We start from the raw sequence: 17,758 nt of genomic DNA on the forward strand, positions 1-17,758 counted from the left end.
TTTCTTGATGCGGACAAAGCCTTGAAACAACTATGCTTACAAAGAACCCTATAATAAAGTAAAAATTATTTATCAAGTAAAGTGCACTTTCCTCAAGAGGTTTTGTTTATGGTCTTTGTGCCCAAAGGTGTTAAAGGCCCACTAGACCTGCTATTCTGCTTTTAACTAATTTGACTTACTGTCAGGGTGCTTGAAAGAAGTGGGTTTGGGGAACCCAGGAACTGATTTGGGGGATTATCAGGTGCATAGCATTACTCCAAAACCTCCTCTTTCAATCTCCCATATGTATTTTTCTCTCCTTCAGATAATGACACTATCTATTGGGTGGACATGGGCATGAGCACAATCAGTCGGGCCAAACGGGACCAGACCTGGCGAGAGGATGTGGTGACCAATGGCATTGGCCGAGTGGAAGGGATTGCTGTGGACTGGATTGCAGGTGTGGCTGCGCTGCAGAGATGAGCAAGGAATGGCAACTGAGTGTGGGAAGGAAGCCCTCCTCCTCACGGGAAACAAGGAAGGAGCAGTCAGTTAAGTCCTAACCTTGTATCTCTTTCCCTCCAGGAAACATTTATTGGACAGACCAGGGCTTTGATGTCATTGAAGTCGCCAGGCTCAACGGTTCATTCCGCTATGTTGTGATTTCGCAGGGATTGGATAAGCCACGTGCCATTACAGTACACCCAGAGAAAGGGTAAGATTCCTTTCCGTGGAGTGCAGACTGGTCATAATGGGAAGAGGTTGGGAGTGTATTTGAGGCATTTGAACGATGATGGATTGGAAACGGGGGAAGGCAAGACTCCCAGTTCTGGGAATAGTAATCCCAAACCTTTAAAGGCCATCCAATTGGAAAAGGCTATTCCTAGATCTAGCATGGATATTGGGTTAACTTTTTGTTTTATTCCTTTATCATTATTTTTTCTACCATTAAAAATTACAATCCAGTGGCAACTTTGGCTGAACACGTGATTTGTTAACGGTCCCGGCGCTGTCTGTGTCCACTCTTTCAGATACCTTTTTTGGACAGAGTGGGGCCAGTACCCTCGCATTGAACGTTCTCGGCTGGATGGAACAGAGCGTGTGGTCCTCATCAACACCAGCATCAGCTGGCCCAATGGGATTTCTGTTGATTATGAAGTAAGATCCTGAGGCTGTGGGCACAAGACACAATGATCCCTCTCTGTCCAGCCAAAAATCATAGTTGAGAAATGAACGTCGAGTGGCACATTTAGCATCCTGGGAATGCCTTGGCCCATGGTACCCTTAGAATAACAGCAAATAAATAGGGTTACATGCTTTCACGCAGAAACATAATTCAGCGTCGCAGTAAGTTAAAATTCGTATATATGATAATCGTGAATTATGCAATCCATCAAAATCCAATTTTTTTTGTGCCAAGCATTTGTTTGTATTAAGAAAAGAAACCCAGCAATGTCACTTGCTCAGTTGGGAGTCCTCCTCAGTTCTGTCTCAACTTCAGACCTTTCACGGCTTTAAACAATCCCTATCCCACTGGCATAGCAGCAGTGTATCTGTCCATTATTTTTTTACTTGCTGGGACATGATTTGAGCTGAGAATAGGGGAAATTATACATGGTTGGACAAGGGACGCAGTGACTCAGTGGGTTAGGATGCTGAGCTTGTCGATCAGAAGTTTGGCAATTTGGCAGGTCGAATCCCAAGTGCCGCGTAACAGAGTGAGCGCCTGTTACTCATCCCAGCTTCTGCCAACCTAGCAGTTTGAAAACACGTAAAAATGCAAGTAGAAAAATAGGGACCACTACGGTGGGAAGGTAACAGTGTTTCGTGCGCCTTTGGCATCTAGTCATGCCGGCCACATGACCACAGAGACGTCCTCAGACAAGCGCTGGCTTTGAAACGGAGATGAGCACCGGCCCTAGAGTCGGAAACGACTAGCACACATGTGCGGGGGAACCTTTACCTTTACCTTTTATACATGGCTGGGAACTGATTGTCTGCATTTCACATTCACTTTGGTATCCTCGGTTAGGTTTTATAATTTACAAGATGAATTGTCATCTGGGTCTCTTTTTAGGATGGGAAACTTTACTGGTGTGATGCTCGGACAGATAAGATTGAACGCATAGACCTCGAGACTGGCGATAAGAGGGAGGTTGTCCTATCCAGTAACAACATGGATATGTTCTCGGTATCTGTCTTTGAGGATTATGTCTACTGGAGTGACAGGTTTGTGTCTCAGTGCTGTTGGTCATGTCTGGAAGTGTTTTGCAAGCAACTACATTTCTTTCACGTTCAGACAGAGCTAGCTTCATTATGGATTTATATTGTTACGTCTTTCTCAACCCCCTTCCATGCAAACCTCTTCATTCTTTTGAAGGGAGTTTTATGGATATGCTGGTGTCCAGTTTTAGATCTGCTAATTGAGGTGAAGTAGGGATGGATTATCCATAATATCTGTGGGTAAGATAATTAATATATACCGGTATGCATGCCTGTTGAACCATTTATGTGAACTGAAAATTTTGTGTCAAGAGTGTTATAAACAATAGTTTCCTCATTGTATTTTTTTGTATAAGAACCAGGCTGGCATAGTAGAATACCTCATAATTGCATGCTTAACTTTTCCCCCCTTCTAGGACTCATGCAAATGGATCCATTAAGAGGGGCAGCAAGGACAACGCAACAGAAATTGTGTCTCTACGCACAGGAATAGGAGTACAGCTGAAGGACATCAAGGTGTTCAATAGAGACAGGCAAAAGGGTAGGTGAAAAAGCCTGTACGCACAAGGGATTGAATGGTAGTATGAGCAATGAAGGTGGAATTGGTTACCCGAATTAAAAGCCTCCAGAGACATAGAAACAGGCTGTAAACCAACCCTGATGCTAGCTAATTTTTCTTATATTCCTTTTCTACAGGTACCAATGTGTGCGCGCTGAATAACGGTGACTGTCAGCAATTGTGTCTGTATCGGGGAGCAGGTCAGCGGACATGTGCCTGTGCCCATGGCATGCTCGCTGAGGATGGCGTAAGCTGCCGTGACTACGATGGGTACTTGCTCTATTCAGAACGGACCATTCTCAAAAGTATTCACCTATCCGATGAGAACAATCTCAACGCGCCCATTAAGCCATTTGAAGACAGCGAGCACATGAAAAACGTCATCGCCTTGGCCTTTGATTACCGCCACGGCAGCAAAGGCAGCAACCGCATCTTCTATAGTGACATTCACTTTGGCAACATCCAGCAAATCAATGATGATGGAACTGGCCGAAGAACTCTAGTTGAAAGTAAGTTACTTTGGAGGTTCTCCTCCTACCCTTTTATTTTCTGGCTGCTTCCACAAAAGCAGCAATCTGACTTGAGGCAAACTCTAGAAATAAATGTGTCAAAACAGCAATTACAGGAGAAGATTATTTTACAGGGGAAGGTTATATTTCCAGTGCTGTGGCGTTGAAGCAGCCCACCTTTGTTAAAAGCCCAAAGTCCAGGGTATTAAATGACTATTGTAAGTCTCTGCATTCAGGAGAACTTATAAAGGCTAGTTCACTTGATTTTCTTTCAGTAGTCGGAATGTTTCCTGAAATAGGTGTATCTGAGGATATAGTTGTGCAAACTTTCCTTCTGACTGATGGAATTTCTGTCCAGCTTCTCTCCATTTTGGGCTGTTTCAACTTCACCGAGATTGTTGCACCTCTAGATCAATTCACTAACGGGTTGGGGGGGAGGGGGAAGGCAACTGCTGCAGTTCAGCCTGTTGTGATTCAGGGTCAGCCTGTGGGTTCGGCAGTTGGGTCGGATGACTCAGATGAGGGGGAGGAGGGGGGTGTTGAAGAACTTGCTGATGATGGCTTTGAGGCTCCGCAGAGCCCCCAGCCAGGCCCCTCCCACCTGGTGGAGACCCAGCTGTGTGAGCCTGACAGCGTGGATGAAGATGACCCACAGCTGGCCCTGTTCAAGGACGCCCGACGCAGGAGGCAGTCAAGTAGGAGTAAACAGAGGAAGGCAATGGGGCTTCTCGGAAGGAGGGAGAGAGAAGCCACGCCCTGAACTCTTTATAAAGGACTTGTGTGGGGAGGGCTGGTTTGCTGAAAGCAACCGCTCAGATAGTGTTTCAAAGCTCCGGTATCTTGGTTCGTGTCTTGTTTGTTTTTGTAATAAATTTGGCAGACGTATTCCAGCCTCTTGCCGTCTGTAAAGGGGTTGCCTTTTCTGCAAGGCCGGTAGCAGGCTGGTACAGAACACAGCCATAGGAAGAGAGTAGTCCATATATGGAACAGCTGGTCTCAGATAATTAATGTCCAAACCAAATACGTATGCTTGGTGTAGATTCACCAATGAAACATAGCTGTTTTGTTTTGGATAAAAGATCATAATGAGATTCAGGTTTTGAGGGTAAAGGTAGAACAGGAAAAGCCAGGTAAACAGCAGGTCAGGGAAAATGTTGAGAGTTCAGCCAGTGGGATATGCAACTTGGGGATACTAGCAATGGTGTAGTTTAGGGGAGGGAAAGAAAGGGCTAAAAAGAACGGGTTAGTGGGCCAGTGGAATATGCTACTCTGGCAGCTACTTAGGAGAAAGTTGAGAGAAGCGGCAACTCCCATCAGCCTTGCCTTATAGCTGTCTTATAAAATCCCCCCAGGATTCTGGCGGGTTTTGTTATGGCCTAAACAAATATATTCCCAGTTTTGTTCATGCTAAAGCACAGCCTATCCAGAATGGTTTATCAATACTTCTGGAATGTAGTGTGTTGTCCACGAAGACCATCAGGCAACAATTGGAAATGGATTACATCACTCCACAGTCAGGGACATTTCATGGGGCAAAAACCTGGCCACAGCTTGTTTTGGCTGCATTTGGATCATCATCCTAGCACCGTGGTGGCGAACCTATGGCATGCGTGCCACAGGTGGCACGCAGAGCCCTCTCTGTGGGCACGCGCGCCGTTGCCCCAGTCTTAGGCCTTCAGCTGGGTTTTATAAAACCTTTTCGCTTTAGGCCTCCACCACCATGTGCAAAAAAAAAAGGTTCAATCAATCAATCAATTTAAACTTCTTGCAGGAAAAAAAGATCTCGCAAAGTTGGAATTGATTGAACTTTTTAGTCCCACCCAGTCTGCCGTTACCACCGCAGCCATGCGCACCCAATGGGCCACATGCACCCAATGGGCCACACCCACCTGGCACCCGATGATACATAAGTGGGTTCTGGGTTGCAGTTTGGGCACTTGGTCTCCAAACGTTTCGCCACCACTGTCCTAGCAGATAGGTTTTAATGATTTGTTCAAAATGCGCAAAAATAATCCATATATTGAGATGAAGTAGACATCTGTAATTTGTCTCAAAACAACTTCGTCTTCCTCCTCTGGTGTTTATCACTAACAATAGGCTGCAGGCTACTCTGTTGAATTAAAACTTTCTTTAATTCTGCCCTTTTGACAACAGTTCTGGTCTTATTCTCATCTGAATTAAATTAGTGGATAATACGCAGATTTAGATACTTTGACCTAAAAGTTGGAGAGAAGGTATTCGCATTCCTTAACTCATCATGTGGATTGCATTCTGATTTCTTTCTCAATATGCAAAAATTCCTTATGCGTTCTCGACTAAACATGTGCAGTGTCTATCGCCATAGAAACCATTGCAACAATTTCAAAAACAATGGAGTGTGTGAATAAAATGTGACCTTCCAAAGTTTTTGGGGCTTCTTGCTTTTCTCCCAAGAGAATAGGTATTACCTAGAGGAGGAGGTGAGTGGTGAAGCCTCCCATCTCTTTTGATGTTTAGTCTGCTTGGAGAGAAGAAAGCATGCCTGTTCTTTGTGGCCTTTTTGACAGCTGCTATAAATCAGACTGCTCTTGACTATGAGTTGCCAAATAATTTTCTGTAGGGGAAAAGAATTAAATGGCATAGCGATACTTACTTGTTTCCAGAAACATTTAGGCATTGCAAGAGACGTAGAATTATGGTATCTGCATTCCATATCTCCTCCAGGTGACATTTCTTATAAATACAATGTATGATACTATGTTATCATGGAATATTACGTTCTCCTTTGTTCTCATACCATTGGCTGGAGCAGAGAAAGGGACAGGAAGAATAACAATATCTTGGAACAGTTCTTTCATTTGTGACATCTGGTTTCATCTTTGGAGTAGACACTGAACTGACAATAAGATAACTTATTGCTCTTTTGCAAGGAAAAGCTTTTCAGCGTTCAGACAGTACACTGGTTCCCAACTTCCTGCATTTGAACAGAAGAGATTTCCATTCATGTTCATCAATCATGCCTTTTTTGTTCTGTTCTTCTCTTTGCCTTTCCAAACACCGTGAAGTCAATTGCTGTAGAAGTAAGGGAGATATTATGAAGTAACTCTCTTTCATATGTAATCAAAGAGGCAAATTAGAATATAATATGCAGAGAAGACACAACAACCAAGAATTAATTTCTAGTATGCATCTTTATGTAATTATATATGATTTGGAAAAATGATGACGATAACATAATTGAGATCTATAACAAACATTCTGAAATCAGTATTAGGACGGTAATTTGAAGTCATACAATATGTGCACATTTTTTAATTTCCCAGAACTTTTCAACAAATAAGGTAGAGGTGGAAGAGTAAGCTCTTCACCAGTAATTACAACCATAGCAAAGATCTGAATTGTAAGATGTAATTTTCCTAATGAAATTATTGTAAAAATGTTAACATAGTTCTGAATGTGAATACTTGCTCCTAATTCCCCTTTTCCCTGTTTAATATTAATTAGTTCCTCCTAAAGCTATTAATACATAGGTTACAAGCTTTTAAGCGAACACTTATAGTTACGTATCTATGGCCCTATTAATTTCAATTACTTCAGCACATGACATTTGCTTCGTAGTCGATGGGAGAAAGCAGAATCCTGTTTGAATGCTAGACAATGGTGCAATATAGTTCAGGTTCTTCCTGAGCTAAAAGGTCCATACGAGGCCGAAATGGGAAAACCTTTATGTAAAATTGAAGTTTTGATAAAAAAAATTAAGAAGTAAGTTGTTACTGTCATATAGGAGTACAGCAGACTGGCAGTGTCCCTTACCTAAATATTAGGTGGTTGATACTGTGCTTCTGCAATTAAATTACAACTGATAACTGCAGTGGTCAACGGCCAAGCACTGAAAGCCCTTCTTGATACAGATGCATCTGTAGTTTAATCTGATGTACTCTTTATTTTCCCAAGGTGCGACTCTCAAGAGAACAGATGTGTACTTTAGGGAGTTAAGGTAAATCCAGGTGTTATGACTGTGGCTAAGGTTCCAGTGGGGTCCTGGAGGGGGGAATGAGCCCTTTTGCCTGGGTAGGATGACCTCTGAATTGCTTTTTGACATTATCCTGGGACAAGGCTTTCCCAGTCTGAGAGGGGTTCTTGGACACAGCTTTAATTCCTCAAACATGATTCCAGACCGAATGACTGGAATGAACTGCCTGATCTCCAGGGAATTCTGGATGAGGCCCATGGAAAGACGACTGGAAAGGCCCAACACCCAAAATTAAAAAGATGAGCAGACTCTAGTATATCAAGAACAATTCAGGGAAAGGAATAGAATCCGAGTGGAAACCCTTGAAAATACGAGGAACCTAGGCATCTGATTCCCTTCTATAGAATACATATTCCAAACTGAAGAGTTTTTTGCCAGGGGGAAAAAATGATTACTAATGGCATGCTGTAAGAATTTGGTAAACAGACTCCTAGATTACAGTGACTTACATGGAACACAGATCACTAATGAGAATCAGCCACACTGTATTCTGCTATTAGTATACCTATATCCATATCGCTTGTGTCTTTTTGTGGCCAGGAATATATGCTGATTCTTTGCCAGTTTGGCATTTGCGTTGAATGCCAAAAATTGAATTTCCTCAAAAGAAGTGAAGAAAGCTCCATTGGTCCTTCTGCCTGTTTAATTGTACCTTCTGTAAAATAGCTGCGGGCATACTACACTTGTTAGAAAACTATCATTGGAGTAATAGGGTTATTCCTATGTTGTGCAGTTATGCCAGAATCTTCAGGAGTTTGCCCTCAGGGTGGTTACCAAGTAGATAATAAAGCCTTGGTCAAACTATTCTTCAGGGTCGAAACCCTATCAAAGCAAAAGATCCCACTAGGCAAACCTAGATCAATTGTACTGGAGGGAAAAGCGCTCAAAACCTGATTTGACTGATTGTGGTTACTAGCCTGAGCGCAATATCAGAAAAGATAAGAAAGAGGCTCAGAAAAAATGAGTTGACCATCTCAGAATGAGAATAAAGAAGGGATGGTTGAGAAGCAGAGTAAATTAAGCAATAAATATCTTTCCGAGTTCAAATTCTGTATGGAATTAGGGATCAAGGTAATCAGAACTTTCCCTTACAACTAGGTAGACTGGTGATCTGCTAGAAGGATTCAAACAAATGAATGTTGAAGGGATCATGTCAGAGACTGGGATAAGTGACTCCCATTCTTATTGTCTGTGAAGATTCTCAATCTTCAATCCCATTCTTATTGGTTTGTTGGGAAATTCCAAAGGACTCTTATTTCCTTTTGAGTTGCACGATGGCTCAGTGGGTTAGGACGCTGAGCTTGTCGATCAGAAGGTCGGCAGCTTGGCGGGTCGAATCCTGAGTGCCGCGTACCAGAGTGAGCTGCTGTTACTCGTTCCAGCTTCTGCCAACCTAGCAGTTCTAAAGCACGTAAAAATGCAAGTAGAAAAATAGGGACCACTACAGTGGGAAGGTAACAGCGTTCCGTGTGCCTTTGGCATCTAGTCATACCGGCCACATGACCACGGAGACGTCCTCGGACAAGCGCTGGCTCTTCGGCTTTGAAACGGAGATGAGCACCGGCCCCTAGAGTTGGAAACGACTAGCACACATGTGCGGGGGAACCTTTACCTTTACCTTACCTATGGCTAACAAGTCAGGCTACCCTTTCAGATGGTCAGGGAAGGAAATAAGGTCAGGCCACTTTCAAGCATTTTAAGTTATATACATGAGGACAGTGTCAGACTAGATGTGAGAGCTGGCTTTAGAGAACATCCAGCAAATCTATTAAAAAGTGTATCATGGGTAGCACACTAAGCTCAAGCTGAATTTGTTAAAGCAGGTGAAAGGAAAAATAATAATAATCACAGCTTACTGCTTCGTACACAGACAAGCATATGGTGCTAAAATCCTTCCAGATAAATATGTGATTTGACAACTTTGACATTTGTAAAGTTTTGTTAATTACAAGACTTTTGCAGGTCATTTTGCCATACGTTTGTTTATAGAAAAACAGTCCAGTTGAACACAAGCAGAGGATGTTAATTTTTCATCTTTTCCAACATTGTCCTGTACATATAGTCAGTGAAGAGTATCCTAAACATTATAGTGATGTTTTAAAGAACAACATTGAGTTTCACACATGTATTAATGCCTTGCGCGTTAATACATCTGCTGTTTCCCAGAAAACATTTCTGGCAATATTAATTAATAAATTAGTACTCAGGCCAATCAGTAATGTCAATTCACACTACAGCCAGAAGTATTGCAAGAACAATGATAGTTCAAGTGGAAAAAGATAGTTTCAGAAGTTCAAGCTGGGGGGAATTTTAGGTGAAGTATTTTCCAATTTAATTGAGCACTAGGCAAGAACTGGTATGCATTGTTCTTCCTTTTTCTTCCTCGTACCACAGAGAAAGCTTTTTAACCTTAGTAAGGTTAAAAAGCTTTCTCTGTGGTACGAGGAAGAATGGAGCTTACTAATGGAACTGAAATTATATTTTCATTAAATCATTGTTATGAGCAAAGCTATCCGTGCTTTGTTTCATTAAAAATAAAAATGTAGGTCAAGTTTATTTTTAATTATGAGTTGATTTTTTTTTGTTAAAAGGGAGTAAGGGAATATGAAGTTGTAAGAGTTTCTAAAAAAACTAAAAAGATGTGATGGTGAAAGGTTTGGGAACCTCCTACTGCAGGGGTGTCAAACTGCCGGCCTGCGGGCCAGACGCGTCATGCAGAAGCCGCACCCACCCCATTGCCAGCAATGGCAAAACCGTCCCGATATGTTGAGCGACGTCATGTGACATCGCACATTTGACATGTCTGTCCTACTGTGTGTTGCATGAGTGGTGGCTAGGTGCTTTCAAGAATTATCTTTGGGTGTTCCTTCGTCTCCCTGGATACAAGCACAGAGTGATCCAGCTGCCTACCAAGCAAATGGATTGCTAAATACAAGCACTGCCCAAAGATTAAGTCGGAGAGGTTTCTTTGAGGTATAAAAAAAAAAAGAGCCACAGGACAGAGTGTTGTTTCTAGCAGCTTGTGCATGTAACAAAATTTTGGGGATGTCTTGAGAAAGGCATGGTCATATTTCTCTATGTATGTATGTATGTATGTATGTATGTATGTATGTATGTATGCTAATTTTACATGTTTCTCTCCTGGGTTTGTCCTGTTTTGCTTCCAGCAAAAGGAATCCCCCTTCTTTTCTTGCGTATTGGATTTTATGTATAAATTATGGCAATGGTTTTAATGAGATTTAAAACCTTCATACAGACGTTGCTGGCTGCTGGCAAGGAAGGAAATCAGGCTCGTGCCCGGCGTGTCTTATTTGGTTTTCTTGGGGCTTACCAGGAGGGTGCTTCATTTCATTTGGAGATGAGCCAATTAGTTTCCTTCTGTGTATTAGCTTGAGGGAGGAGGGTTGTGATGCCCAGATATAGGCATTCCTAGATGGAAAACTGCCAAGGGACTTGGGGCAAGTGGGTTTTTTCCCCCCTGCTCCATTAATCAGTCAGTCCGGGGAAAGGAAACATGGGCGATGAGTTGAACTCTTGATATGAGTGAACTGCAGCACCTCTCTCACCTTTTGCCATCCTGACTGGACCTTACTTTCAGCAACAGCTAGATGGCCACAGGATCCCCATCCGATGTTTGTTTATTTGTTAAGATTTATTTACTGCCCATCTCGTTTCCAGGCGACTCTGGGAGGCTTATGGCATTCAAAGGCATTAAAAAGGATAAGGGATAAATACTTCGAAAATGATAAAAACGGAATTGCAAAGCTAAAAGTTATAGTTAAAAGATGGGGAGGGAGGGAGCAGGATGCAAAAGGGGTGGGGGTAGGGGTGGAGATGGGATTGCCGGTTAATCCGTCAACCGCCTCCAGCATGGTGCTCTCCCATTGGGGCCCCAATCCAACTGGCAGAGCCAGGTCTTCAGGCTCCTGCAGAAGGTCAGGAGGATGGGAGGCTATCTTACCTCAAGGGGCAAGGTGTTTCAAAAGGGTAAGAGCCATGTTGAGATGACTCCTCAACTAACCTTTAAAGGTTATAACCAACACCTTGAATTGTACCTGGAAGCAGACCAGCAGCCAGTGCAGCTCACAGAATGGTGATGTGATCACAAGGCTCGCAAGAACTGTTCTAACTATAAGGAACGCTAGTAAGATTTTTGGGACTTGAATTAGTTTTTTTTGGGGGGTGGGGGTCAGTCAATTATTAGGAAGGACCATTACTACAGTATTATTTGGTCTTGAATTGAGAAGCGGGCCTTCCACCTCTCCTGCCCCATAATTTTTTTTCATGCGGATGTCTGCCCATGAAAATACAATAATTTTCTCCAAGTGGCACCAGAGTGCTTTTGCAATGACCAGCGTGTTAATTGGACCTGGGCTATGCTGGGTATGCTTTGGTAAAAGGGTGCATTGGCTCAACTTAGGGCATCTGTGAAATATGGAGAGAGATAATACATTGCATGCTGAAGTAGCCATCCCCATAATTTAATTTAATTTAATTTATTAATATTTCTATACCGCCCTTCTCCCGAAGGACTCAGGGCGGTGTACAGGGCAAGAATAAAACACAAAGTTACAAAAATTAAAAAGTAATTAAATACATGCCCATAAAAACAATAAATACATTAATAAAACCCCAATAAAATGATAATAAAAAACCCCACCAATCCCCCCTCAGGCCAGGCCGGCTTGTTCGAACAGGTATGTTTTCAGATCGTGGCGAAAGGAGCGAAGATCGGGCGCCGTCCGGAGCTCAACTGGTAACTGGTTCCATAGCTCCGGGGCGCCCACAGAGAAGGATCTCCCCCTGGGGCCCACCCATCGACATTCTCTGACCGGTGGCACCCTGAGGAGTCCCTCTCTGTGGGAACGCACAGGGCGGAGGGAAGTTGACGCCGGCAGCAGGTGTTCCCTAAGGTAATAATGCCTTTGACTACAATAATACAGGAAAAAGGCCAACAATTATACAATCCTTTCCTTGAGGCATTTTTCAATTACCAGAGGTAAATGAGAGAGAGAAAAAATATATCTTTGGTTTGATACAAATTAAAGTGCTCAATTAAATAATACCAAAGAGATACAAAGAAATTCATGGCAATATTTAAATTACATTCTTTAAAAAAAAATTCAAATGAGATCAATAATTTATTATTGATAAAAATATTTGGCAAATCGATAAAAGGCAAGCTAGCGAGTTCTATTTCTGGCAGTTGATTTAGTAAGTAATTTGTCAGAAGAAAAGCCATATTAAAGTGGCCAGAATTTGTTTTGAGGGTTGACTAAGCCCCAGACCAATATCGTATATTCATTATGCTGATGTATCTTCTCTACAATGTCAGGAATGCTGTGTATTTTCTTGTAAAATAAATACATAAGATGTATAGAACAGATAACCTATTTATTTGTTAATCAGCGCAGTGGGATCTCTAAATGGTTATCGAGGTGTTGTAGCTGCTTTTTTTGACACACTTCTCTCTACCCTCCAAAATCTCTGGAATCTTATCCTGTTAATAAATTTGGGAGGATTCTGTGCTCTACATTTGGAAACTCATTGAAAATTGCTTATCAAGATAGCTTTCTTTATCTTCTCTATTACTTTTGAAGAATGGGGGAAATCAGGTGTAAGCCTAGATGGTATTTCAACCCCACGTTTATTTTAGATGCAAGGCAGAAAGAAGCAGCAACAAATAACCAGAATCCTCTCTGAGGAGTTGTGGGCATATAATTAGAATGGCATTGTTAGAGGCTTCTCAAGATGGGGACAAAACTAAATCAGGTTTTTTTTTGAACCGAGCAACAGGCCAATGGAAGGTCTCTTTTCCCGATTTGTTAAAATCAGATGGAGCAGCTTTCAGGGTTGCAGGCAATACAGACAGGGCTTTTTAAATGTTTTTCTGTTTTTCTGTTTTGTTCGGTCAGATGATTTATTTGTTTGTGGACATTGGCTGTGAGGCAATATCAGGACAAAATAAGAAAGAGGCTGAGGATAACAAGGAGTGGCTCAGAACGAGAATAAAGAAGTGAGAGTTGGGAACCAGGCATATTAAGCAACAAATATATCCCGTTTTCCCTTTAACAGATGTTGGTTCTGTTGAGGGGTTGGCTTATCACCGAGGCTGGGACACCTTATACTGGACAAGCTACACTACTTCTACCATTACACGGCACACTGTGAACCAGACGCGTGTAGGAGCTTTTGAAAGAGAAACTGTGATCACTATGTCCGGAGATGACCATCCTCGAGCCTTTGTGCTAGATGAGTGTCAGAAGTAAGTTCCAGTATCCCTTGGGTGACTGAAAAACAAAACTTCAGAATCAGCTCATTCATACATTCGTGCATTTCCTTGTTCATTTCCCAGTTGACAGCCTTAAAATGACTTGAATCCATTCAAACAAGAATAAGCACCTTAACAGCATTGTTAACCAACCGATATGCTAAATATATTCACAAGTCCTATGCTGCTCTCCTCCTCCTCCTCCTCCTCCTCCTCCTCCTCCTCCTCCTCCTCCTCCTCCTCCTCCTCCTCCTCCTTCTAAAAAGATTCAACTCCTGACAAAAGGATAAGTCAGGCTCATTTTTTGCGAAGGTGGTTCCAAATAAAAGTTGCCACTAATAGAGAGGTTATCTTTTTTGCTCCACAGAAAAGCAAGAATTAGTCTTGCTTTGATAAGCTTAAGGCATGAAATGTGTTTGGATTTAGCAATGAACAATCTAAGCAATCCTTCAGCATATGCATTCCTTTGTCTCTGGGTCTCCAGATAAAATAGAAAATAATTTCATTTCTGCTTAGCATCGTACACTTGGATAAATTGTGGTTACTTTTGTTTATGCATTACCGAAAACAAGCCATCTTCAAATTATAACTTACTGGTTTGCTCAGCCAATATAATTTAAGATTAATCATAATTTAGGTTTGAATATAATAAACTAAGCTAAAATTCAAAGGGAATATTTACAATTTCCCCTTTATAGTTGTGCTAAAGGGGGTATAGGAATGGGATACATTAATTTGAGGCCTGTGTCTGTCACTAAATCATACATCTGAACTAGCCCACTGTATGCAATTCAGGCCGTGAGCTTTGAAGGCCATTGTCATTGTTTAAATAGTAATAGCAATAGCACTTATATACTGCTCCATAGTGCTTTGCAGGACTCTCTGTGCGGTTAACAACATCAGCATATTGCCCCCAACAATTTGGCTCATTATTTTACTGACCTCAGAAGGATGAGAGGCTGAGTTAACCTTGAGCCCAGTCCTAGCTGTGGGCAGAGTTAGCCTGCAATACTGTATTTTAATCACTGTGCCACTAAGCCTAGTGAATATAATGTAATGACTGATTCTGCAGTTCAAAATTAAAATAAGTATAATCTCTGTTACAACAGCCTTCATGAGTCTATCTGTCACTGTTTGGGTTAAGATTCTAAATATTGCTCAGAATATATGAAGTTGATTACAGCAGTCAAGCCTAGATTAGTTTTGCTGTAAGCATCATATATTGCCATAGCCCGATCCTCCTTCTCTAATAAGGATGCAGGCAATATACCAGCCACTGGAGATCCAGGGCTTTCCCTCTTTCAACTGATGTAGCACTCTTCCTCTGTAATTTGTTTTCTTCTCACCTCCAGCCTGATGTTCTGGACCAACTGGAATGAACAACACCCCAGCATCATGCGAGCTACGCTGTCAGGTGCCAACATGATCACCATCATTGACAAAGATATCCGCACACCCAACGGTCTGGCCATTGACCACAAGACAGAGAAAATCTACTTTTCTGATGCCACCCTGGACAAGATAGAGCGATGTGAATACGATGGCTCCAAACGATATGTATGTCCCATAATTCTATCAACTGTGCTTTTTTATTTTTCCCAGAAAGCCTGTAAAACAGGCCTCCTTGGTATCATATCTTCTGGATATGTGTGGTGCTATCGGTCCCAGAATTCTTGGCCAGCATGAAGACTAATAATTCTGGGAATTTAGTTCCAGCATATATAGAGAACAAGTTGAGAATAAAGCCTTAGGGAAATCTTGCCTTTATGGAAAAATAGGTTGAACAGGTTTTCAGAGAGCTTATGTGTCAACTCTAGCATACTCCTGCAAGCTATTCGCTTTTCTTACCTCTTTTCCATAGCTACTTACCTGCATTAATATTTTATATCTCTCGATCAAGTCCTGAAAAAGAGCCAAAGTCTGTGTATTTAATCTTTCTCAAAATTATTGTCATAGAAACAGCATGGTGGAGATAAGACTGAGAGGGAAGTCACTGGGCCAAGAGCTCAGTGCTGAGTGGAGTCTTAGGTCTGCAGTGTCACATGTTATCCAGTGCTGTAATTTACTGCACCGTGTATCAACTAGGAGGGATGGGAAAACGTGTCTCAGATTCTCATTTTTCTAACATTAATTGCAGCCCATCCATCTCTCCATGATTTTCCTAATATACTCTAAGCATTTATGTAATTTTTTAATTTTAATTTAAAATAGACTAGAAAAATTTAGAAATGTGCACAATTCAGAATATCATTGCTTTTGGGTTAACATTTAAATTTAATTGAATAAAGTCACATTAAAACGCAAACTGCTCCAGGTGTACATAAATTGGGGGGTCAAACAGCCTTACTATTAGGCTATCCATTATTTTGCCCAGGCTATATGCTATACTTCACTCAGAAAGAGACAATTCTCCAACTCGTGGAGTTGTTGAGCGTATGTTTTTCCATTGTTGTTTAGCAGCTGAAAATTGTTTCTTTTTAAAGCTTCAAAGTGTCTTTGGTTTCTGGGCTGTACAGGTTCATCTTGGCTGCAAGTATAATTTATACATCTGATTTACATTTATTCATAAAGGGAGTAGCTGGTTATTTCCTTCAATGGATATAATAGTGTCTATCATTAATAAGAAAACTAGGATAATCCGAACTTTCCTACATGTTTCCAAAATCTGTTTGATAAAATCTGAGGGTTTTGTAGAGCAGAATTAGGGGAAAGCGTTCGAGGCTACAAGGTTCAGAAGAAGGGAAAAAATGTCTTCACAAAGTAGAGTGTGTTCACAAACCCTGAAAACGGGACAAAAATGATGAAAATTAAAGTAATTGCTTTTGTAAGAGGAAAGAGAAAGAGAGAGCAAAACAAACGAAAACACATCTTTACAAGCATCTTCAATTGCTTCTGGAAAGCAGCAAGTTCCTTTTATTATTTATGGAATGTCAAGTAAGGGGGGAAAAAAGGAAGATTAAGAGAAAATGCTTGCCAAGAAGCCATTGTCCATTAATGCACAGAAGCAATGTGCTTAATACTAGTATGAGGATAATGTTTGGCTGTTGACAACCTGCTTCTTCCCTGCTAATACTGTCATAATATCCAACAGGTGATCTTGAAGGCAGAGCCGGTGCACCCCTTTGGCTTGGCTGTCTATGGTGACAATATCTTCTGGACAGATTGGGTGCGTCGTGCTGTGCAGCGGGCCAACAAATATGTAGGCTCCGGCATGAAACACCTACGTATTGATATCCCCCAGCAACCTATGGGCATCATTGCCGTGGCCAACGACACCAACAGCTGTAAGAGGAACCCTTTATCCTTGGGGGAGGAGGGTGGCCTGGCAATCTGCCATAGGGAATGGGTGGGCATTCCTCATAAGGCTATCTTACACTTCTCTCGTCATCCTTACAGTTGCTTGAATCAGCACTGCTGTAATGAATTCAGAAGCAACCCTTCCTTCCCCCCCCCCCCTTTCCTTTGCTGGCCCTGAGGGGAGAATTCTTAGGCCTTCCTGAATGTTCCTGTGCAGCTTATTTTATTATCCGTTCGCCCTACATTAGTGATAAACTTGCGCAATCTCTTTTTTTTGGGGGGGGGGAAACTTCACTTGGTATTTGTCTTGTTTTCATTTGAGCGTACAGAGTTTGAACCGTTTTACCCAAATGTCTACCTTGCACAACATTTTGTCTCTAAAATTAGCCCTCATAAAGCAAGCAAACCACATTCCCCCTCCCCCCCCTTACTACTTTCCTTTCAACTGTTTTTCTTACTCCTTTCTATCAATAGCTGGTAATTGTTTCTCAGCATGAAAACTCGTCTGAGGACTGAGAAATCACAGACATTGTCAAATGTTAAATGTTTCTCTACTGCTTGCTGCATTGTATACAGATAATTATATGTATGTATCTATGTATGTATGTATGTATGTATGTATGTATGTATGTATGTTGATTTTTGTTGTGTAAAAGAAACACTCCATGCCCAGATGGTAAGATCGATATAGGGTAATGCAGTCTGAAACAACCTGGTGTTCTGTTGCTTTTTCATCTGCTGCAACATCAGGTGAACCACATCAGTTCTGACTCGGATTGTGGCTCTGTGGGATTTTAATTTTCTGACTTAAGAGATATCATTCACCAGTGGTGCATATCTTGGATACTTGACGCTCAGCTTAATCACAAACTTCACTAAGGCTTAAGGCTTTATCCCTGCCGGTTTGT

At 41.7% G+C, this 17,758-nt stretch overlaps 1 protein-coding gene across 1 annotated transcript in view; it reads left to right on the top strand.

Annotated features, from left to right (window-relative positions):
- The window catches only part of LRP1 (LDL receptor related protein 1), a 321,802-nt gene that overhangs the window by 238,806 nt on the left and 65,238 nt on the right, over positions 1-17,758 (top strand). The window contains exons 37-45 of the mRNA XM_083357102.1: positions 305-439; positions 565-694; positions 1,011-1,137; positions 2,057-2,208; positions 2,619-2,743; positions 2,899-3,270; positions 13,358-13,547; positions 14,906-15,110; positions 16,645-16,837. Of these exons, the coding sequence (XP_083213228.1) occupies positions 305-439; positions 565-694; positions 1,011-1,137; positions 2,057-2,208; positions 2,619-2,743; positions 2,899-3,270; positions 13,358-13,547; positions 14,906-15,110; positions 16,645-16,837 (1,629 nt within the window). The remainder of the gene's footprint in view (positions 1-304; positions 440-564; positions 695-1,010; positions 1,138-2,056; positions 2,209-2,618; positions 2,744-2,898; positions 3,271-13,357; positions 13,548-14,905; positions 15,111-16,644; positions 16,838-17,758) is intronic.

This window comes from Vipera ursinii (genome assembly GCF_947247035.1).
Source record: "Vipera ursinii genome assembly, chromosome: 2".
Lineage (NCBI taxonomy): Eukaryota > Metazoa > Chordata > Lepidosauria > Squamata > Viperidae > Vipera > Vipera ursinii.